The sequence below is a fragment of the Trachemys scripta genome, chromosome 4 (genome assembly GCF_013100865.1).
Source record: "Trachemys scripta elegans isolate TJP31775 chromosome 4, CAS_Tse_1.0, whole genome shotgun sequence".
NCBI lineage: Eukaryota > Metazoa > Chordata > Testudines > Emydidae > Trachemys > Trachemys scripta.
The window spans coordinates 122,412,322-122,437,511 of NC_048301.1; the positions used below are offsets into that span (position 1 = coordinate 122,412,322).

At 46.6% G+C, this 25,190-nt stretch overlaps 1 protein-coding gene across 1 annotated transcript in view; it reads right to left on the bottom strand.

Annotated features, from left to right (window-relative positions):
- MAPKAPK2 (MAPK activated protein kinase 2) overlaps window positions 1-24,302 on the bottom strand; it is an 81,056-nt gene extending 56,754 nt beyond the window's left edge. Inside the window, exon 1 of the mRNA XM_034767130.1 lies at window positions 23,735-24,302. Coding sequence (XP_034623021.1) covers window positions 23,735-24,007 — 273 coding nt within the window. The 5' untranslated portion in view covers window positions 24,008-24,302. The remainder of the gene's footprint in view (window positions 1-23,734) is intronic.
- Between the last annotated feature and the right edge of the window lie 888 nt (window positions 24,303-25,190).

Genomic DNA, 25,190 nt, shown 5'->3' on the forward strand with positions numbered 1-25,190 from the left:
TCCCGAGATTGCCAGAACCTCAGAGCAGGGACCTGAGTGCTTTTCAGAGTGCTGCAATAAACAGCTCCTGGGGCTCCTCTGGCTTTATTGAAAGAGGGTTTTGATTTTGGGGAGGGGGATAAGAGTAACGTGAAGATTTCATAACATCCTTTTGTCTTCACGGCCTCTCAGGCAAACAGGGCTGACCCATCTCTCCCCTCCCCCAGCTGCACAAACAAATGTACTTCGACAGATAAAAATCACAGTTTCTACTCTCCTTTGTTCTCTTTACCTCTGACAAGGGAAAAGTGTATGTGTGGGGGGGGGAATCAAAGCACTTTTCTTTGTTTCCCCGAAGACATTTTGCTCTGATGCGGCTTTCCCTGCTGCAGGGCCCCTTTCAGAAACACAGCTCCTAGTTCTCTGGGCAAGAGAGACTAACCTTACGCTTTGTGCCCATCACCTGGCTCCTGACCAAATGGCTGTGAAAGAAGCAGATCTGCAGCGGACACACACAATTAGAACAGACGCTAATGGAGAGGAGGGGGCAGGGCACTGCACGAAAGGAGAGGATTAACATTACTTTTAAATTTCTGGGGTCTGTTGCCTGACTAAGGGGAAGCTCATCAACACAGATTACCACACACACACACATCCCCTCATCACTGCTTCTACTACTTAGATGGATCCATTGTCTACCAGCAGCATATCAGGGCAGGTGCTGTGGAACTGTCAACTGGGAGCCAGGATTCCTGGGTTCTATCCCCAGCTGCCCCCCCTCCACTAGCTGTACTACCTTGGGCAAGATCATTTTTCACTGACTGCTTCTAACAATGCCCTAGTTTGCAGCGGTGTTGTTAGCCTCAAGTGTTTGGTACAAATCAGCATCAGAGTGATTAATGCCGTTAGTGCGTCTGCCGTCGTTATTAGGGTTAAGAGTTAAACAGCAACCAAAAGACCATGCCTCTTTGTGCCAACATTTCAGTCCTGCCAGCTCCAGACTCAAGTCCAATATCTACAGAAGTGTATTCCATTGAACTGAAATGGCTAGAAACATTTTACGTGAAAGCTTAGATTCTGAAGGGACGCAATAAAAAACACTCACAAAGGCTGTAAATCCTCACAGTTGGAAGATTTTCCAGCCCCACAGATCTCTCTCATCCCTGAAAATGACTTTGGAAATTGAATGAGGGCTTTGAGAACCCCTGTCTGTTGCTAGGCCGGGGTCAGGAGAGGGAGACTAGATCCTTCTATAACATGATACCAACACCTCCAACCCCGTATGCACATGGATGTGTACGTGCTCACAGCCCAGGTGATACCAGCCTGGCAAACTGAAACAGCCCTATTTTATTCTCAGTCAAACTCTGTAATTGATCTGCATCGTATTTCCACAGAATGCACTGGACGTCAGCTTTTCCCTCCATTCCCAGGGCGACAAGGCTCTTCTACAGATCCCCCGATTCACAGAGCAGGCAGGCGTCTTTCCCCTCCCGTCCTGCAGACAGGAAAAAATAGCCACACTCCTATTTAAAAGGGGAATCAAGGACCTCTTCTCACCCGGCTTGCACTTCACTATAAGACTCAGCAGACACAGTTGCTAAAATCAGACTCCGGCGTTCAGATAGGTGTTAATACGGCGCACTCTGGTGCCACCCAGAGCCTTAAAGCAACACGCTAACACTAATCAGTTAAGCCTCAACACCCCTTTGAGGCTGTTATCTGCACTGTACACCTGGGGAAACTGAGGCAAAGCAGCTTGCCCAAGGTCACACAGCAGTCAGGGACATAGCTAGGGACAGAATCCATATCTCCAGAGTCTCAGATCGGTGTCCTATCCACTACACCGTATTGCCTCAAAATATATCACCCGAGAAGCCTGCCAGGTGCTTTGCAAACAAAGAGACAAAGCACCTGCCCTCCCTGCAGAACACGGGGGCTTTTCACCGCCCCCTCCACAAACACTAACCCCTTACTTTAGGATCTGCTTTCACTGAGGTACTCTGAGCTCCCCGCTCACCACAAATAGCCCTAGAGCCAGAAGTCAACAACACAGCTAGAGCTAGTAAACACTCAAACCCCATTTTTTGTAATTAAAACGCAGGCATCAGGAAAGGTTTGCTAATCCTTTTAAGCAGCATGCCCAGCGGCCCCCTGTTAATCAGTTCACAGCACATGGCTCCCCACTTGGTTACTAGATAAATTTAATAACGAGGGTTTGGGGTGCACAATGGCTCTGATTTTAAACACATACACACACACACACACACACACCCCTCCCTCCCTCCCCCTGCCACCCCAGCCCGCCTGACTGGAATCCACCTCCCCTCCAGCCACTGGGGACTGTTCACCTCAGACATTTCAATAGCCAGTCTTCAAAATAAAATTCATTTGACAGACCTCCTTATGGCTCCCAATTAATTTTGTTCAACAGAGGTTAACCGCTAGAGCATCCCAGGGGGACAGAGACAGCAAGGGAGGATTTCACCCAGCCCCAGGGCACCGGCTGAGCAAGGTGAAAGTGCACACCAAGCAGGCCAGAAGGAATCCCAGATCTTGCTTTGCAAGAGTTTAAGCTTCTTCAATCCCACTTATACAAGCAGCATTATGAAAAGAGCTTAGGGCTCAAGGAACAGTGGGACCAGCCAACTTTCAGACAATCCATCCTCTGTGCCTCTCTCCGTACTCCCCAGTTCCAGAAGTCTAAAGGTTTATCCAAATGCAAAGCCAGCTCCCTGCAGTAAGAAGAGGCTAGTTTATAAAGGCACTTAGCACAGCTATCGCACTTCCAGGGCCCGATTCTCCTCTCCCTTACGCTGCCTTCACATCATGGCAGCTCCATGGAGTCCCATAAGAGAGAAAGAAACAATCAGGCTTTCAGTCTTCAAATGATTTTTTTGAATGCTTAGTTAGTCACAATTCTCACACACCCCAGCAAGTAGCTAGGTAGGTAAGTATTTCTCCCACTTTTCTCCCCATTGGCAAATTGAGGCAGAGAGAATTTTAAGTGACTTCCCCAAGGCCACTGAGGACGTCTGTGTCAGAAGCAGGATTCAGGAGTTCCTTGCTCCTAGTCCTCTGCTCAGAGCATCTCTCCTCCCGCCACCAAAATGGGGAGACTGAGGGCTTGTCTACAGAAAACTGTTCCTGATTAACTCCATGTGTGGACACTTACTGCAGAACAATAATGTCTTGTTTCTGTTAATGCTCTGGATTAAGAGTGTCCGCATATGGAGATATTCATGAATAGCTACCGCACTTTAAATGCAAACCAACTTTCAAGTGTAGACAAGCCATAAGAAAGCCAAAGAACTGGAATTATACAATTTCTCTCTCTCAAATGATTTGAGAATTTTACTGTGTCCCTAGTGGAGAGCCCTGAACTGAGCTTTATAGTTTAGTCAACAACCCTAGTGAGTGTCCCAAGTCAGAAGGCACTTAAATACATCATTACAGGTATTCTCCAGATGCTGGATTTATGCAGAAGATAATCACTGTGCTTGAATGCCGAGTAAAAGCAGCTAAGAACCCATTTTTCGTTTATAAAGCCTCTATGACTGTGAGCCTTGGGTGACCGATAGAAAACACCAGTAACAGCACTTTCTTTGGAAGAGCCTCACCATAAAGTGGGAGGATCGTCGCACTAATGTCAGTGTCCTCATAGAGACTAATATCTTCAGCACTGAGGCCCTGATTATCCAGCACCAGCTGAGGTGGAGCGGGCACTGTGTGCACATGCCTGATGTACGCCCACCAAGGCAACTGCCGTACGCCCAACTCACCAAAGGAGAAAGGAAAAGGGGAGGCCAAAAGAAACGCTTTAAAGACACCCTCAAGATAAACATCAAGAAATGTGGCATTGACACCGCACACTGGCAGACAGCAGCCCAGGGTAGGGATAACTGGCAAAGATTTGTCAGAGAAGGAACGTTCACTTTTGAAGAAAATCGCCCGGCCCTGGTCGCAGAAAAACGCCAGAAAAGAAAGACAACAGTCACGCAGCAATCATGGCCCAACCCTGTCTTCCAACACCACCTGCAACGTCTGCCAATGAGCCTGTGGCTCAAATCAGATTCCTCAGTCACCAAAGGACCCATGAAAATAAAACCTGTGAAAGATCATCTTCGACCTCGAGGGATCACCGATGATGATGAACCCATTTCACAGCCAATAACACATGTTTTACTCTAGAAATCTGGGAACCCATCGGACCTCTCTTACAAGGGAAACCAGTCTGGTCATTTCAATCAAGTCCTGGGTAGATACAAACACAGAAGAGGGTGTATTAGAAACAGGGTGACCAGATGTCCCGATTTTATAGGGACAGTCCCAATATTTGGGGCTTTGTCTTATATAGGTGCCAATTACAAACCCCCCCCCCCCCCATCCCGATTTTTCACCCTGGCTATCTGGTCTGTAGAAAGAGCTACAAGCATCTGACCTGCTGAACATAAGATCCTAGCGAGACCTAGCAGAATTTGCCAACCGTCAGAATTGAAACACTCTGTAAGGGCATTGAGTCAGGAAAGGAGGAGGATTGTTTGCAGCTGCATAGAAAACAGCCAAGAAACCCTTCTCAGTCTCACTTGCTGAATTTTACAAGGTCAGAGTCTCTTCTGCCCTTCGGCTCCTCAAGGTAAAATCCATAAACACAAATGCCAGCAAAGAGCACTGCATGCGCACGCAAACGTACTAAAATGACACGGGAAGCATTCATCTTCTTCCATAGAGAAACTTCCAGGAACCCTCCCAAAAGCCCTGAGTAGGAGGGTTGTTTTCTTTGCTTGCTTGAAAGGTCCTAAGCTAGCAGCCCTCGAGTCTGAAGTCCCTTGGTCATAGGGCAGCAACATGGCACATCTTAAACCACCCTCTCACCTTTGCACTGGAGGGAACCGCAGTAGTAGAAAGAGCTTGCCTCTATAGTCACTCTCAACTGCGGCCAGCAAGGGACCCTTCAGTGCCAACTCCATTGGTTTTGCAAAGCGGACTCCTTCACAATGGAACCAAGCTCATGTGATGACATTAGCATGTCTCTCCTCCTGCTGCCATGCATTAGAAGGGACAAGGGCATGAGCTCAGGGCAGACCAAGAAGAAGGGGGAGAAGGAAGAGGAGGAGAATAACTCCCCGGGGGTGATATCAAGATAGTAGTGTGCTGGCAAGAGAGGCACAGTTCTAAGATGGCTGCAGCCCAGAAAGTCGGTAACAGGGAATCACACCCGTCACTAACTCGGCTCCGATCAGGAATGGCAATCTGCATGATCCTGCCTGGATTTGTACGTATAACCTAGGAGACAAGCTTCTTCCGCGGGAAGCACCAACCCCGCCTCCTTTAAAATAAATCTCAGAAGAGCATCATTTCTTTTGTGTTCTCCAGATACTACTGCTCCCTACTGGAGGGAATTAGAGCAGCTCAGCGATGTGTCCCAGGCCTTGTGCCGCTAATGGAGGTTCTCCCCAAAGACCTTGGAACTGGGAGCTTTCTATGCTCACTGTCACCATGAGGTTCTGTGTAGCCATGACCTGCAACACGCAAGATGTTGCTTGACAGCTGTGAAGCTATACGTAACTATGGATTTTTGGCAAAGCTTGCTTTCCTGCCTTTCACGGGCAGTGATTTTACGCCCAGGTCCTGTTTGGGTACATTCCTGTATTTTACTGATGCAGTGACAACAAACAGCAAGGAGAGACAGGTAAAGTCTGTGTATGTCCCGGACAATTGGTCCAATACAGGCAAGTGTTCTATTGGTTATTAAATTTACTCTTTGAAAACTTAAAGGGTCTTAGTGACAGGACAGCAAATCTAGCTTTCACCACCCTGACCCTCCAAGAGTCTAGGAAGCCATGGGATCTGTCGCACAGCACTATGGCATGGCCCTGTTTTATTCTCAAGCTCATAACCACCTGATCAGGACTGTGACACTGGCCATGAAATTTGTGTGTCCCTTTCAGAGAACTCTCCCGTCATCCTTCAACACCGAGGAAAGACAGAGGGATTCCAGAAGCATCTCTGCCCTTGCAATGGCCAGCCCATGAGTTCATCAAAGCAGATGACGCTGGGAACTAGGTTGAGCAAGGGGAAGGAAACAGGGAGGCAGACGGTTATAACTTTACATCCAGGCTTCCCCCAGAAAGTCTGACTGGGTGGCTGCCCAAGGGGTTACTGCACCACTCCCAAGCTCCCCAAAACAGACCCCTCCAGCACAGAAACCAGCACGCCTCAGAGATGCACAGCGAGCTGCCCTCAAGCGACCCAACCAAAAATGTGAGCCATGAGCTGCAGTATATACACATCTGCTGAAAGCCGCAGTGTCACTATTTCTCTAGGATGATGATGTCGTTTGAATAATTATACCAATGTTAACATTGGCAGACTCCGCCGCCAACCCACACAACAGAGTCTTCGGCAGAAGAATTACTCATCCAAAAAGCTGGCAGCGCAGTTCTGATGACTTCTAGGAGACATCCCAACTCAAAAATTACTGGCAAATTCTCATCCCAGGAGAAAGAGAGGTCTGGTGCTGGCCAGCTAATGCAGCAAAGACCAAGTGACTTCTGCAACACCAGTCAGTGTTTTCCTGGCAGCCTGCTGTTTATATGTGCAATGGAATGAGAGGGGGTGGGGGAGTCACACTAATGCATGTAACCAGGATTATTGGCAGAAGTAGGAGAATAGGCACCGTTACTCAGGAAGCTCCATTTGGTCCAGCTATGCTACTACTGGAAGGGCGTGTCACTGAGGCACGGGCATAGGAGTTCAGACGTCTGTTCCTAGCTCTGACACTGACCCGCTGGGCGACCTTGGTCAACTGACTCAATCTTTCTGTGCCTCAATTTCTCCCTCTGCAAATAGCAGCAATCCTTATCTTCCTGCGAAGGGGAATAAAGATTTCATTTGTTAATATTGCTGTGAAGTTTTTAGTGGTTCAGATGAAGGATGCGATAGAAATATTACTACCAAAAAAAAAAAAAAAAAATGTGTTCGCTGAAGCAGGATTTCTAAAATCAGATTCAGGTCGCATGGATTTTTTGCAGCATAGATGAGGCCCACACGCCTGGGGTTCTGCAGCCATTTCTGAGCGGCAGTTTGTGACAGGCGCCCCCCATCCGTCTCTTGGATTCTGAGAAACAATGATCTGCAGCTGCCAGGATGCCTTGCCAAACTTCCACAGAAGTTCCCAGCTTGAGTTCAGACTGGATTTCCCTGAACACACACATTTTGGCAGGAAGTCTAGGGGGGCTTTTCAGGAGACCACGACGGCTGGATGTGTCACTCCATGACCGAAGGACACTGCAAAGCAGTGGGAGTTGGGAGGTTGTTGCTTAGTTTTCAGACTGCTCAGATCTAACCACCCACCCTTCTCCACCAGACACCCCAGGAGACTGTAGCTTGCCAGAGAGCTATAGATAAGAGACAACGCAATGCCTCAACCTCTTCACCAGATGCATGGCTTTGGGGCTCTTCAGATGGCTTCTAGCAGGTAGCACAAGTCCTCAGGAAGGGTAATGGTCACCAAGCCCGGAAGAAAATGGCAATTCAACAGGAACTTGAGTGTGGAGAAAGGAAAGAAGGAAGCACAGATATAAGCAGGCATGAGCAGAGAAAGATGCAGCTTTTTCTCTAATGTAGGGAACAAAGCCACCCCAACTTCAGGGCTTCCATTTCAACAACACCTCTTACAGACCAGAATCCTCCACCCCCCACATAGATTTATCCCACTAGCCCCAGCTACTCATCCTGCATTGCCAGTAGCTCCTCCCACCTCTCCCAACCTCCAAAACACCCCTGCAGCTCAAGACTTCTGTGGGCCAGTGGCTGCTCCATTAGGACAGACTTGAACCAGGCTCAGAGCACAGACTTGATGGGCTATGCAGAGTCAGCAGGGAAAGGCACCGTGTTACCATGATCCCACAACTAGTTTAAGTCTGCAGCAGCATGGAAAGGAGACACCATGGAATAAGCTGAACATGCAAGAGTGGGACAACGGGTGTTCGCTACAGGAGTGGATGGAGGAGCAGCATAAGGGTCTGGGGGTGAAGTCTAAAGCCTAGCCATAGAATAGAATATCAGGGTTGGAAGGGACCTCAGGAGGTATCTAGTCCAACCCCCTGCTCAAAGCAGGACCAATCCCCAGACAGATTTTTGCCCCAGATCCCTAAATGGCCCCCTCAAGGATTGAACTCACAACCCTGGGTTTAGTAGGCCAATGCTCAAACCAGTGTCTTGCTCACAAAGCAGGGCAAGGATGTCTTGTGTGAAGAAAGCTGCAAAATTCAAGTCTGGCTCAAAACTTCCACAAAGGTCAGATGCATTCAGATCTGGGATTTCAGTTTGGAGCCCATCTCTAGTTTAGGCTACAGCTTGCTGGACAGCAAGAGAGTCACCTGCATCCCTTACACCAGAGGCTTAAATGATCCCATTATACATAACGGGCCCAGGCAGCTACAAGAAACCTGCACGCTGGCTCTCGCTTACTTAAGTGCCAACAGCATGCTTGGTGCTGTACAAACAGAGGAAGATGCTGTCCCTGCCCCCAAACAGCTCCCAACCCAATACAGGTCAGACAGTTCTTGTGCAGTTATTGCACAGACAAGCCGCACCACACACCAGCACTCCCCATCACCCTCTCCCACCACAAACATCCAGGCAGCAGCTCTCACTACCCACCACGCGCAAGACAGTCAGTCTGCCAGCGGTGGCATTTTCATGCTTCGTGGCACCTCATGAAAGATTCAGCCTTGGTATGTTTCAGACCATCTCAGGTCAGTGGGATTTAACAGCATGTGGGTCCTTAGTCCCTGCCTGAGGCCACTAAGAAGCTGTAGGGGTTAATGCAATTCCTCAGCCTGCTGGTTACCAGGGTGGATAAAAAAAAAATCAATGATTTTTTTTTAAATAAAAAAAAATTGGATTTTTTTAATTTAAATCAGATTTTTTTGATAAAATGCTTTTTAAGGAAAAAAGCAATCTAAAGATCATTTTAATTAAGATACATTATAGCTCAAAGATATCATCTCATCATGGAATAGGGATTATAAATTCTAATTCTATAGTATGAAACAATATATTCATGTGATGTTATATTGTCAATGAGTTCCAATGGGATTAGAGACCCAATCTTATGGGGTTCCAGGGCTTCTGTATAGATTATTTAGGTTAATCTTTCTACCTACCCAATGGGACTCAGCGTTCAGTCTAGAAGATACCACCAGAGATACTTAGTTTTGCAGTTCTCAAACTGTGGATTTGTGTCTCCAGAGGTAACATGCGTGTTAACAGCAAAAATGTTTTTAAATAAATAATATATAGAGGTGAGAAATAACAGACCTCAACCTTATTGTCCCTTTGCAAATTTGTGTGCAGAGTCAACCCCTTACTGCTCTCTAAAAGTGCAAAGTTTCAAAAAGTTCAATGAATAGAAGATTGTTCGGGGCAGAATAGATCTGGACAAGGAGAAGTCTGGAAATAAATGTGAGAAGGGAAGGACAGGCAGTAGAAACAAAAATGAAATTGTTTGAGCAGCATATTCCAGAAGTCTTGAGGTATTTCTGAGTTTAGACTTCATTGATTTGAGATCTACTATACCATTCTCTCACTAGAAGGGAAAACCTAAAATGGCAGCAGGCCGTAAAAGAGACCCAGTTTGGGAATAAGAACCATTCAAAAAATATATGTTTGCCGATGATGTTTTAAAGCAAGTCACACTGGTGAACTGGTGGAAGTCAATTAAACTTGGATTCAGAGACTGTTGAAGTGATAATCTCACTTTTAACAGCAGTAGCTTCTTCTGCCGGTGTAGAGAGAATATTTTCTTCCTTTGGACTAATTCATTCCAAATTGAGAAATTGTTTGGGACCTGAAAAAGCAAGAAAGCTTGTTTTTCTTTTCCAGATTATGAACAAACAGGAAAATGAAGGCGAAGACGACTGAGTTACCTGCAGAAGCCAATATTTTAAGTTTCTCATGTTGACCTGGCTGACATAGTCAGTTTAAATTATTTTTTTTTTAATATTTCATTTAACTATTTTAGTTAAAAACAATTTTAACAAAAACAAACCTGATTTTAAAAAACTTGAATGTTTAACTAAATTCAAAAATCCATATGCTTGTTTTGTTAAAATATTATACGTTTGCTGTTGAAGAAAAAAAATCCAGAATCCATAACGTTGTTGTTTTAGCTAAATAAAACAATTTAAATGTCTGTCTGGTGATGTTCTCCTCCTAATACAGCACGGCAAGCAAATCCTCCAAATATTAATGATTAACCTGTTGAAGATAGTTCACCTCCCAATGCCTTCATAAATATCTGCTTCAATTACCTTTGGTAAATGAAATAACCAAACAATCGTTCATTTTCTGATATAGCTGTAAAACTAATCTGAAAAGTTTTCAAAATAAATCACTTTAAAAACGTATAGCATGTACCTTCTAAAAATGAAACCTACATCTCTTGAGTTGTGAAGAATACGTATTAAGGTTATAACAACCAACAAGAATGCACTTTTATGTAGAAATCCATGATTAAATCGAGTCTTCCTGATTAGCAATTTAAATCAAATCCACCCTGCTGGTTACTAAAACCCTTAACTCCAAAAGGTTGAAACCTTTGGAGTGACTCAGCCACCAGGTATGAGAGAACAGAGGCTTCAGTCTCCTAATGCTCCACGCGTTTGGATTCAGTTGCACACACCCCACGCTAATCCACCTGAGCTGTTCCCTCGCCACCTCCTTAGGTAAGTTAAAGATCCAAGCCAGAGCCCTTATTAAGGAAGCCTACCTAGGACACAGGGTACAGAAAAGCTAAGGAATTTCTCACCACGCATGTCAGGAGCAGATCCGTAGCCCATGTCAGCGCTGAAAAGGAGCTCATTATGGGTAGCTGTGCATGAAAGGAACGGCTGGAGCATCTCAGGACATGAAATTCCTTTGGCCCCATCCATACTGAAGCTCCAGTCATGGGGAAGAACGATGTTCCAGCTGAGCCTCGAACACAGCTCCAGCTCTAACGTGGATTCACCAGGTGATGCGGACTGAGCCGGTGTTAGAACCAGGTCCTGCTGGCCTAGGTCCCTAATGTGGTTCAAATGAATTTGTACCAGGATCCCAAATTCAGACTGAAAGGCTAGCACAGCACGGTGCTTCTCAAGAACCAGCATTGCTCTAGGGGCCTTGGTTTTTGCACCTGCCTAGCTACTCTGTTGCCTCTGTGGCCCCGGCCCCAACCCTTCCACCCGAGGCCCCAGCCCCCGGCCAAGCCAGAAGCTGGAGCGGGCCGGGAGCTGGGATCCTCCACCTGCCAGGGTGGGGGGGCCGAGAGCAGACCCCAGCCCATGTCCCCGCCTTGCGGGCCCCTCCTCCTAAGGTAGGTGGAGGGTTCACGGCTCCCACAGTTGCCCACGTGTCTCTTACCCAGCTCCAGCATGGGCACGGGGCCTTGGAGCCGCAGCCTGGCCCTGGTAAGAGTCGTGCAGCCAGGCAGCTGTGAGGAGCTGCGGACCCTCCACTTGCCCTGGGCGGAGAGCCCAGGACAGGGAACACAGGCCAGGGACAGCTCTGGCCCCTCCACCCCCCACCCTGGGCAGGTGGAGGGGCCGTGGTGTGGTGCCCCTTGCTGCCCAGGCTCCCCTGCCCCGGCCTGGAGAAAAGTGGATGGGCCAGGCCTGTTCACCTGTTCCCCTAGCCCCCCTATTCTGGCGCTGATGATTGATGTAGTCTTGTTTCAAACAGAACTACATTAACATGCACTAGGTACCTTTTAGTGCTTGCCAGCAGGGTCTCCACGGGGCAATCAGAGCGCAGTAGCGTAGAGTGCTCTATAATTCACACCCAATATGTTGCCATGTAGACAAGCTCTTAGGCCCAGTCCTTGACATTCACCAGCCTCAGATATCTTGGGCTATTGTAGCAAGAGACATATCACTGTCAAAAACGCCAGAATTTATGATCCTTCCAGGCATGCCAGCTCTCTATGTTGAATCCAGTTGAATAGCAGTATTCACCTCTGTCCCCACACAGTTAGGTCCAGCAAAAAGGACTTTGGGGGTTCTTAGTCTAACTCCCCATTTAGAAAACAATTTTACCCGTAGTCTTTTGAAAGCACGTAAGGGGCCTAAGTCCCATTGGAAATTTGGGCCCTAAATCACTTAGGCACTCTTACAAATGTTACCCCACAAAGCGAGTCAGCATGGCTGGCAGGGCGTGTCTGAGAAGAAGAGCAGACAGGAGGGGAAGGGAGCTCCATACTGCATTCCTGATCTACGCCTGGTTGCAGCCAGTACCAGCAGTCCCAAGCGTTTTCAGCGCATATGGAACATGCCCAGACCTCACTGACATCAAGTGATCCGAACTGGAATAATTTATCAGCTTTGGTACTTTCAGATTTCCTGCTCCCTTCCAGAAACCACCCCTCAAGCCTTTCAGTACCAAACACGCAGCCCATCCTCCTCCTCCTCACCACCCCAGGCCTGGTGCTTGAAGCAGACAGGACTCTCCCCCTAGAAGGAACTTCACCAGCTGAGCCACATTCCAAGCATGCTTCACTCATCCTATAAACAGTGCCTGACTCAGACACATGCACGGGTAGGTTCTGATGACAAGAATTCACAACCCCAGAGAGATGGGACAAGACTGCCCAAGAAACCCCAGGCTAGCTGATAATTTAGGGGCAAGGAGAGAGCAGAAGATTTGCGCTCTAGGGATCAGCCCTTGAGCTATGTTAAAAATTCTATGGCGAGCCTGGCGGCAGGGCCACCTTATCAACGCTGAGCCAAGTAGATCCACATCACCCCAAAGAGAAAAAAAGCCTGCAAGCTCATTCTGGCCTGGAAGAGGCTTGCACCCCATTCCCTGGGGAGCGCTGCCTCACATTCTGCTACCTAAATCCATCCCACACAAGCGGGAGAGAAAGACAAAGCGACATACAACCTGTCAGCAGTCCCACTTTCTCCCCATCCCACATCAGGTGAGGACTTCTTGCCTTGGGGGGTTCGGCTGGAGGGGGGGGGGCACTCCCTACCACACTACACCCACTAGCCTCTCCAAGCCAAGGATGCTCATGGACGCGGCAGTAAGGCACTCTCCTGCTCTGCAGACAACTATGGCAAGGCAAAACGGGAGGCAGCGCGGTATTCTTGGAAGCTGGGAGGTGAGGTCATGCAGTCTGAATGCCGCAACCTGAAGCCCCACACAGGGCCGGCTCTGCTTGGAGAGAAGCCGGCATTAAGAGAGGGAGAGAGCCAGACAACAGCTCAGAAAAGACTCACAGCTGATTCGACTGGCAACAGGGGAAATATTTCTCAGAGAGAGAGAGGGGTCCTTCCCACTGCATTCTCCCACCATCCCCTTAACACAGAGAGCGAGTCTAGATCAGAGAAAGCCCCCAGGGTCTGATGCAAACGTAGCACCGAAGAGCAACTCAGCATGGAAACTGCGTCTAGCCAGGATCCATATTTCCTATTTGGGAGGAGGGGGGCTAACAGACCCTCGTGGAGTGGGGGGGCCTCGGGCCTAAACAACACTGGGGGATACCAGCCACCAGTGCAAGCCCCTCACACTGGCACATCACTGAAATGTCAAGAAGAGGCTAAGCAACAGCAGTGCTAACCCTGGCTTGTGGCAGTCACGTCTGTCTACACTAGAGATTTGCACCACTGGCTGTAACTGGGGGAATCCCAATGCAGATAGGGACTTAAAAAGGAGCCCCCCCCCCCCCCCCCAGCTGTAGCTATTATTGCAGGGTTCTCCTCTCCCTGCCCCCATCTGCTTTGCCCATTGGGTTTAGCAAAACGCCCTCCTTTCCTTCCGAACAAGGCACAGGTCTGCTATTCCTGGCCTGTCCCATCAGCCTCCCTTGGACAATAGAGTCCAAGGCCATAGCAGCAGCTAGTCACCGATGCCTGAAAATAAATGAAATAAATAAACCAGCGATGCTGCAGTCTGGATGTTTCCGTGGTGGGAAGGTGTATGAACAGGCTGGTGAGTTTTTGTTGCTGAGACACTTAGTGCAGTGACCCTTTAACCCCACGGGTGCCAGACAGCAAGCAGCCCAGGTACCTGAATTCCATCTCCCCAACCTCCAGCGCTAGCTCGCTCACTGCCATGCGCACTCGCACTGTTGCAGTGCCATTAGAAGGGTTACTTTGAACCACGTATACCTAAGGATGCCTTAGTCATCACCATTCAAAAGCCGTATGTAGGCTTACGTATACACATCACAAAATCGCCGTCACGATTGAACACTCTTGCCAGACTCGGAGGAAGAGACCAAAGAGGGAATGAGCACAAGGAACTACCCCCTTGCTCCCAGGCGTGGCCCTTAGCAAAGGCAGGCACACGGCTAGGGGATCCTTGCACTGCACTGCGTCGTGAAGATTTCAGGGTGGTCAGTCTAGAACCTAGCACTTATCTCTAAAGAACAGGGAGGAAAGGGTGAAAACAAGTCTGCAGTGCCCTAGCCTACCTCAAGGGAGCTATTTGCTCCCTTCAAGAAGGAGGGTCCAACCCTGCCCATTCAGAACAACTGGCCAAGATCAGTAGGCTATTACAAATCTTCTCTTTCACATCAGAATTGCAAATTAATGGAAGTTTTAAAAAGGGAAGATGAGAAAGCCAGGAAATTCAGACAAAAGGAAGCATGATGCAACAAAGATCTGTTATAACACAACATGCTATATGACCCTTACGGTACTGCACAAGTTAGAGGAAAGGTTTATTAGATTATCAAGGCCCATCTCTCCTGGACAGTGCAGGATCATTCCTTAATGGTGCATTTTCTACTATTTTGTGAAGTCTAAATTTAGACGTAGGGTGACCAGATGTCCCTATTTTATAGCGACAGTCCCGATATTTGGTGCTTTTGCTTATATAGGCACTTATTACCCCCCACATCCTGTCCCAATTTTTCACATCTGCTATCTGGTCACCCTATTTAGATGTCCCAAGCATAGTCCAGTGGACAGGGTACTGGCCTAGGAGAGATGGGAACAGAACCTGAGTCTGCTACCAAACTCCTGCATAGCCTTGGGAAAGACACTTCATCTCTCTGGGCATCAGTTTCCTTCATCTGCAAAAGGCGGGTAAACATACTGATCTTCCTTTGTAAAATGCTTTGAAATCTACCATCACAAAGCACTAGAAAAGAGCCAAGTATTATAATTAAGAGGCGGAGTTTCCATTGTTTCTTTAGGGTCCCAATTCCTGAACACAGAGCAACAGTCAACCCCCCGTGGCCTGGCTCTTGTCAGTTTAACTCAGACACTTTCAAAACAAGGAGATGAGTGGCTGCCATTTATAATAATTTAGAAGGGATATGACAACTCCTCAATTACTGATATGAACTCAGAACCCAAATCAGCAGAAACCCTCAGGCAGTGAGGTAATAAACCACTGCCCTGGAAAAAAAACTCTAATCATTGGGTTTGTCACAATTTTAAAAAAAGAAAGAGTTACATGAGGATATTTTTGGTTTTCCAAACTACATAGTGGGGGGGGGGGGGGGGGGAGAAAGAAAATTCCCATCAAGGCCAGGGTATCAGAAGTGCTCTGAACAGATCACCCCTGTGGCAGGTCATCAGAAGGGAGATATCTTCACCCATGAGCTCTAGCCCCAGACATTCATATATTCTAAGACTTAGGGTTTTAATAGTTAGGGACTGGGAGTTTCAAAGGAGTCAGATGCCCAATCCCAATTGAAATTCAAATGGGAACCACGTGCTTTACTCCCTTGAGCAACTTTGAAAAATCCCACTCTTGAAGGAGAACTTTCACAGTGGAAACAAGGTGGTTATTTGCAGTGTCTTGCAGGTAGTGGAAGAGGCCAGGATTCTACTTTTCAGTTTCATGCTCCTTAGAGCAAATAATCAAGAGAAGACCGGGGGGGGGGGGGGGGGAGGCGCTGGTGTATTATCTATTTTTTAAAGACAGAGAGGGCTTTCAAAATAAAACCTTTACAAAACGAAGTTCAATGAGCATAACAAGAAGTGAGGGAACAGCAGAGCATTTTCCAGATCAAAAGCAAGGCCCAGCAACTCCTTGCTAGAGAAGACCCTTCTGTTAACATTCTGCACAGAACTGAGTCCTGCTGGAGGCTAATTATAGCTTCAAGGGAACTACTGGATCATGTTCCATAATGTTTATTGTATGACAACATAAGGGCCATTGACAGATTCACTACCTGGTTAAGGGGAAAGAAAACACCCAGAGAACCCTCTCTGCACTGCAGACAAAGAAAAATCAAGTTGGATCCATGATCACTTCGAGGAACGGCTCATAAAGGGCAGCTCTAGAAGGCCCGTAGAAGTTGCTAAGGATCCGAAAGGTGAAATGAGAAACTAGCGTGTTTGGGTTGGGAAGAATTTAATGGACATTTCAGCTGAACCATAGTGGAAACAAGAGGAAATGTGCAGCTTTTTCCATTCATTTGGTAATGTTAAGCAATACACAGCTGTTCCTTTAGGGAGCGGAAGGGTGTACAAGGGTCCCAAGAGCCGTGACGAGACCAAGAACCCTGCCAACTTCTGGTCATGTTTTCTATAGAAGAAGAAAGAGTTCAAGAGCTGAACTCGATAGATCTCAAAACACTTGACAGAGGGTGGTGGGTTTCATGATCCCCACAGCACATAAGGAGAACAGCAGCACAAAGGAAGTAATTTCCCTAACATGACACAGTCTGTGGCAGAACCTGGACTAGAAACCAGTCTTCCATCACCTAGTTTTCTGCCCTCCGCCCCCAGACCATGTTGCCTTTGTAAAGCATACCCAGACACTATGGTGATGGGCATCTCCCAAGTGCAATACCATTCATGTATTTGGACCTTGCCCCTTTTATTCCCACAGAAGCCATTCCACACATGTAACCTGATGGAATCAAACTGCACTACAGGCGATGCATTTACTGGCATAAATTTACTATGAAGAACTGATCCACTTCAGCCCATTTTCAGTGGCTAGAGGCATTCATGGAAACGAGTCCCATGGAGAAGCTTCCAAAGCACCACAGATGCTAGTGAGTTACCTTTGAAGGTATGACATTCCCAAAGATACTGTTCTGTGCGCAGTCTTCATGGCAACAGCCAGATGACAACTACCTTAGAGTTGAAGTTAGAGGTTAGGTTTCATAAGCAGAATCTTGCTCTGCATCCTAGAGCCCCAATTGAAACACATGGCAGAGAAAGCAATTCACAAGGAAAGCTATTCACTAATGTCCATCCAGCATTAACGGAGCCTCCAACCCAGATTACCTGCAATTTCTTTGTAAAAAGCTGCATTAAGGCAGACAGCCATTGATCCAGATCTCATCTGAAGATTAGGCTTAAAAGTACATCTAGGAGTAGAATTTACAGTATGCAACATAGAATTAGGTCTTGCCCGCTATCCAGCGGCGGCGCCTGGCACCAGCGCTCCAAGCGCGTGCCTGGGGGGCATGCCGTGGAGGGTGCCCTGCCGGTCCCTGCGAGGGCAGCCGTCAGGCAGCCTTTGGCTGCATGCCTGCGGGAGGTCCGCCAGACCTGCAGATTTGGCGGCAATTCAGCGGTGGGTACACCGAAGCCGTGGGACCGGCAGACCTCCCGCAGGCATGCTGCCGAAAGCGGCCTGCCTGCCGTGCTTGGGGTGGCAAAAAAGCTAGAGCCGCCCCTGCCGCTATCCTACCTCTGCAATCTGCTTCACATAATGCCAACAGGCCAACTGCAACAAAGCCAAGTAAAGTCGGCAGTGACCTACATACAATACGTTTTCCAGAAATTTCAAACCTAATTTTCTTCTAATAAGAAATCACACCAAGCTGGGAAAATATATACCCATATACACACCACCTCATGTTTCCTACTGCTCACCACAGCTGCATTGCCCTTCGCTCTCAGACTGCCAGATGTTGATGAGCAAATCACTGAACAATCCACAACAGGCCTCACGCTGCTTGCTGACAAGAGCTTTCCATGAGTTGCCGAGCTCTGACACTTCCCACTGGGGCTACCACCCAGCACCTTATGGAACTGAGCCCCTAAAGGAAAAAGCATCCAAACCTAAAATCCTATTAAGAACCAAAGCTAATTCACCGTTTTAAACAATGCTATGCCTATTTAATACTGGTCAATTTATGGATTCCACTTGAGATGTTTTTCTGCTACAGTGATCAGTAAAACACTAATCAATTAGACAATAACTACTGATAAGTCAGAAGTTAAAGAGTATCTATTGTTTTTAACTAGACAGTGTATTCAAACGAGACTATAGTCCAGTAACTTACAAACATGCGCTAAAAACATACTTTATTTTATTAAGCAATCAAATGCCTCTGCTAAGCACTCACGTACTAGATGAGGAATGAAGAAATTAGCCCAAATTACATTTTCTCTGTTACTGAAGTTTATATATCTCCCACTGAACTCTGAATGGTCACATTATAGCAGTGGATCTCTAACTGAAATCCTAACAAAGTATCTAAGACCTTAGAATAGAGAGATTTTATAATACTGTACATGGTTTTACAAAATTCCTGAGCACACAGAACCAGAAGTCTTTAATATTAATGAGATTTACAGTTGTTTCCCCATCACTGTAAAGATTGCATTAATACATATGACCTTTTGGACATGAGATATAAACAGAAAAGTTTAGAATAGAAATGCTCGCCTTAAAACCTAACAGCACAAAGCAATTTCACCTTTGGCCTCTGGCTATGGGCCTCTTGCATTCTTTTTAATGTCACCAGAAACAGCAACACCTGATGCAATCAGTTCTTTGTATCCAAGTTATTCAGTTATTCCTCTTACTCTGATGCAGATAATGAGTCATAAGAACGTAAGATCAGACCACTAGTCCATCTAGCTCAGTATCCTGTTTTCAACAGTGGCCAGCACCAGATGCTTCAGAGGGATTGAACAGAAGAGAGCAATTATTGAGTGATCTATCCCCCATCATCCACTTCCAGCTTCTGACAGTCAGAGGTCTAGGGACATCCAGAGCATAGGGCTGCATCCCTGACTATTCTGGCTAATAGCCACTAATGGACCTATCCTCCATTAACTTAATGAAATAGTTTTTTAACCCAATTATACTTTTGGCATTCACATTATCCTCTGGCAACAAGTTCCACAAGTTGATTGTGTGTTGTGTGAACAAGTACTTTGTTATGTTTGTTTTAAACCTGCTGCCTATTAATTTCATTGGGCGATACCTGGTTCTTGTGTTATGTGAAGGGGTAAATAACAATTCACTTTCTCCACACCATTTGTGATTTTGTACACCTCTATCATTTCCTCCCTTAGTCTTCTCTTTTCTAAGATGAACAGTTCCAGTCTTTTTAATCTCACCTCATATGGAAGCTCTTCCATATCCCTAATCATTTCTGTTGTCCTTCTTTGTACTTTTTCCAATTTTAATATATCGTTTTTGAGATGGGGTGACCAGAACTACACACAGTATTCAAGGTGCGGGCGTACCATGGATTTATATAGTGGCATTCTGATATTTTCTTTCTTATTCTCTATTCCTTTACTCATGGTTCTTAACAGACTGTTGGCTTTTTTGATGGACACTGCACAATGAGCAGATGTTTTCAGAGAATTATCCACAATGACTCCAAGATCTCTTTCTTGAGTGGTAACAGCTAATTCAGAACCCATCATTTTGTATGTATAGCTGGGATTAGGTCTTCCAATGTGCATTACTTTGCACTTATTAACACTGAATTTCATCTACCATTTTGTTGCCCAGTCACTCCGTTTTGTGAGATCCCTTTGTAACTCTTCCCAGACAACTTTAGACTTAACCGTCTTGAGCAATTTTGTATTGTCTGCAGACTTCGCCACCTCACTGTTTACTCCCTTTTCCGAATCATTTACGAACACGTTGAACTGCACAGGTCCCAGTACAGATCCTTGGGAGACCCCCAATACTTAACTACACACTGTGAAAACTGACCATTTATTCCTACCCTTTGTTTTCTATCTTTTAACCAGCTACTGACCCATAAGAGGACCTTCCCTCTTATCCTATGACATCTTACTTGGCTTAAGAACCTTTGGGGTGGGACCTTGTTAAAGGCTTTCTGAAAGTCCAAGTACACTATATCAGCTGGATCACCACTGTACAGATGCTTGTTGATCCCCCTCAAAGAATTCTAATAGATTGGTGAGGCATGATTTTCTTTTACAAAAGCTGTGTTGACTCCTCCCCAACAAATGGTGTTTGTATGTCGGATAATTCTGAGTCATTCAGAAGTTCTGAACAACACTCTACAGGTTTATAAACAGATCCACCCCCAACTAACAGAAAGCAGCATTTAGATCTATACACACACTACATTTGAGCAAAAACATCCTATTAATGAGGTTTACCTTTCAGGCCTATATCTTGACAGGGAGTATCCGAAACTCATTGGACAAACAAAGAGCATGTCACATACACTTGTCAGTGTGAGATCGACAGAGTGTAGTTTGGTCTGCTAAGACCCTGCGCTAACAGCACAGCACTTTCTACTGGGCTGTAAGGAGTTGTTTACAGCAGCAGCTGTGCTGCCCTTTGAACTGACACGTTCAATGGCTCAGCTAAACTTTTTCCTCGCCATAAGAACACGGGCAACGGAAAATCAAAATTTAAAAACTTACCAAAGGAAAAATTCAGAGATGAATTGAATACATCAGCCTCTGTGAATTGATTCTGCACTTCCCTCCTGCATTGTTACATAGCTCATAAGCAGGGAGATTTGACCACACACATTCGCAACTGTCCATCTTAATATGTCCCTCATTATATGGTAAAGAGCTAGTGAAACTGAGCAAGGGACAAGATCTGAGCAAAAAGTGAGAGTCTGTGATTTATGTTCCATTCTTAATATACACCTCTACCCCCATATAACGCTGTCCTCGGGAGCCAAAAAAATCTTACTGCGTTATAGGTGAAACCGCGTTACGTTGAACTAGCTTTGATCCGCTGGAGCGTGCAGCCCCGCCCCCCTGCAGAACTGCTTTACCGCGTTCTATCCGAATTCGTGTTATATCGGGGCGCGTTATATCAGGGTAGAGGTGTATAAAAATCCTGTGTTGTAAAAGGCACTTTAAGTACATCCATGTAAATAATATATCAAACCTAGATCCTGAACATGTCTATTGTATCACACTCCAGCACTGACAAGATAATCAGAGCTCAGAGGCTATGCTATTATCTTAGCCAATATTTTGATATGGGGAGACTGCGGACACAAGCTGTCCCTTTCCATATGCCGTACCCTCTAGTTCTTCTTCTTTTGTTATTTCACACAGGAAAGAAATTAGCAACTGCTATTTAAGTCGTTGAGTCAACTTTAAATGTAATGGAGGAAAAAAGCGTGTCTGTCAAAACAGAGGCTGATCCCACTCATTTACAACATAAAGGAAAAATTACCGTGTCTGTGTCTTCCTCAAACATAACACTGCAACTAATGAGAAACTTCCCTATTTCCAGACAAAAAAGGGAAATATCTGCCATTCAGTTGATTAACTTGAAGAACTTTTTTTCCCCGAAGAAAATGTATTTGTCTTAATAACTTATCCCCCTGCAGGCACCTCACTTCTGAAGGGGGTTCATAGCTGACAGAAGAATTTTTTGTCAAAAATCGACTTATTTTAGGATTAGTGACTTGTTGGCTTTAAGCAGATGTGTTGGCTTAAAAAAAAACAAAAAAACGCACTCAAAACAGCAGGTTTGGGTGGGGGGTAATCTTCACAATTAACAGGATAACGTATAGTGTTTCTGAACAGCTAATGTGTGGGAGCAAATTGTGCCTAAGCTATGGAATGTTCAGCTTCACTGGAGGAGAAAAATTGTACCCATCTTTCCCAGTACTTAGCATTACCTATATCACAGGATCCCTCTAACAGAGAAATACCCTCCCCCACTCCAAAAAAAATAATAATTTGAAAACAGGGAAACTGTCAAGTTATTTAGATGCAAAATGTATATTTTAGTACAATATCTTATTTATTGGAAAACCTTTCAAACAAAGGCATGTTACAGATTACTGCATAGAGATACAGCACCACAAACATAGCCACATCTGGGGCGGAGAACAGTAGCAGATTGGTGTACAGTACACTGCACAACAACTGGGGAGCAGGGAGGGTAATTAAACAGGGAAAACCAGACAAACGTCTATGCTTACACAAAGTGCAATGAGATCTTTAGTGCCCACACAGAGGACCTTGAATTTTAAAGGGCTTATCCAGAAAGCACAGAGAGTAAACTCACTGGATCAAATCGACAAGTCCGGAGGTTTCAATGGATTTCAAACGTGATGCTTAGGTCACTAAGGCATCCCTTTCCCATGTCATTTTGCTTCGTTTTAAATTAAAATGCCATACAACCTAATTTTGTCTTTCTTAATGAGAATGGTTTAAGGGGAAACTGGACATTCCTCTAAAGTGATGGAAACACAGAGCAGTAACAATGGAGTGCAGTAAAGCCAGAAAGTGAAACTGACTATCCTGTTTCATTGTCCCAGCTGAGTGCAATAAAAACAAATAAAACGCATATTTGTTAAAAAGTTCATTTGATTTTTTTAATTATTTATTTTTATTATTACACTCCATAATATGATCATCTCTCTACAGCATCCCTTCAAAGCACTGAATTACTGGTTCTGCCCCGGTCCAAGAGACCACTTGTCTTTAAAACAGATTCTGCTTTTTGTATTTACATTCCTTGTCAAGCCCTATCTGGTGCTGGTAAATTTCAAGTTCTCTCTTTCTAAGCCATATCAGTCAAGTCAGACCTCTAAAGGGAAAAATCACTAATAATTCCAGATTTGGAGTAAAGATTCTGGGGGGTGAGGAGGCAGAAAAGGGGAAAGGAACCTAAACTAGTGCAATCAAAGACACTACCACAAAAGAGGGTGGCAGTTGTGTTCTCAAAACCACAATAGAATTTATTTCTCTTACAAGATATAATCTTCCCTGCAGTGATCACTGAAGTGCCCACAGGCCTTAAGGGCAGCTGTGAAGTTACCGGAGCGCCTCTCTCTTTCTTCTCCCCTTCCCACCACCCTTTTACCAAAATAATGGCTCTGGAAAGAAATCAGAGCACACTCTCTCTCCTCCCTCTGCAAACACAAACTGCTTTGACCAGTAGATCCAAGGAAACCGCGACTAACATACACACACAGAGATTTGAGGGGGGAAAGAGAAAGGGCCCTATCAAACGCAGTCAATGTGAACAGGCCTAGGAGGCTCTGGGGGGGTTTCTCCTCTCCCGCTGGGAAGTCCTGTTTTGCAAGCGGGAGGGAGGGGAATTAAATGCTGAGTTTCATTTTTTAAAAGGCAGAGAGATTAGATCATCCAACAACCCCCTCCACCCACCGCACCCACCCACCCTACGGAAAAAAAGAGCAGAGGTAGAACTTCCCCAACTAGCCCTTCGCAGTGAGTAAGTGGGGAATTTGTGCCCACACCGCGGCAGGGGGAAGAGATTCACAACTGGACTCAGCGATATCTGCCTAGGCCAAAGTTAAAGCACCATTTTTTCTGTCGGCCAGTTTTAGGTACCTGTAAATAATTCTGCCGGTAATTTTACACGGAGCAACCATGGATCAATCCCCACCCCCCAATAACTGCAGGTACCTTCCCCTCTACTCTAACAGCACAATAACTTCGGTGTCACTCCTCCAAAAACAGTCTGAGGCAAACTTGGGGGAGGAAATAAGGAATGTGGGATCAGAGGCGGAAAGATGGGCGTGGGCACATCAGCCCCCGCACACCCCTTTCCCTTCCCCCTGTACACTTACCTTCAGAGCAAATTTCTCTCCAGTCTTCTTGTTAAAGATTTCCAAAACTTTCCCGTTGATGCCCAGCCCCAGCACTTGCGTGGTGACCTTGTAATCATCCGTGATGGCATTTTTCTTGATCTGGAGGCCTGATTTCACGTTGAACTGGGGGAACTGTTGCTGGACGGGAGGGTGCTGCTGGGGCGGCGGCTGCTGATGGGGGGGCGGCGGGGGCGGAGGAGGGGAGGTGGGGAACAGCACCTGGGGATTCGGGTTCGGAGAGTTGGACAGCATTGTAGCAAAGCCGGGGCAGCCACAGCGTCTCCTTCCCTTTGCTCCGAGTCCCCTCCTCCCCCCACACTGGGAAGTTTGATCTCAACAGGCGGAGGGGAACTAAATCCCCCACAGCTTTGGAAGGCGGGGGGGAGAGGGGAAACAATCGCCCCTTCTCCTGGGGAAGGCTCGGAGCCCTCCGAGCTGCTGTTCACCCCCCGGATCTCCGAAGGGGAGACGCTGCTGCCCCCCGCTCAACCCCCCACCCCCTCCCCAGGCTCGTCCCCGTGCCTGGCTCGTTCGCTCTTTGGAACGCGAAGACAGGAAAAGGAATCGCTACAATGTATCGACCTCGGTCCCTCCCCCGGGTCAGTTTCACGGCACTGATGTCACAGCCTCGCCTTGACTGGCTGCCTCCCCCTGAAGGGGCGGGGACTCAGAGGAGGGAGGGAGGGTAGAAGGAAGGAAGGGAGAAGAGATGGGGAGGGAGGAGGAAAGAAAGGGGGGAGGGGAGAGAAGTTAAACTTTGGGAAGGAACCGAAGAATGGAGGGGAACGGAGAAAGTCTGAGGAGGTTGGGGTGCGTGTTTACCTCCATCCTGCCACCCACAGGCGAGGAGATTGGGGAGAGGATCCCCTCAGTGCCCTCCCCCAGGCCCACACAGACCTGCCAGCTTTCCCCTGGCTCTCTGCCTCTTCCAACATCACCAGGATTCATTGGGATCCCCCCGCCCATTCTAAGGAATAAAGCATTTGCAATGAGATCTGTGCTTCCTGGAGACTGACCTTCATCTAATCAAACCATTCCACATCTGAATTGTACCATGGTCCTGATCCTGCAACCAGCTTCACGCCGTCAGACCCCTTGGCCCCGTGCTGAGCTCCATGGGGATGGTAACAAGGTGATCACTCAGTTGCTGGGATTTGGGCAACTATGAAAGCTTGGGAAATCTTTAGCAAGAAGACTGGAGAGAAATTTGCTCAGGGGAAGCAGAGGAGGAGGGAGAGCCAAGGTATGGGGTGGGCACCGACTTTTTGTTCTGTGTCTGGTACAGTGCCGAGCACAATGGGGTCCTGTGCTATGACTGGGATTCCTTGGTATGGTAATAAGAAAACAATACACAAAAGCAAACTTAGAATAAGAACCCCTCCTCATATGCCCACACTGCCTCGTCCAAATACATGTTCACCATTAAATGGACAAC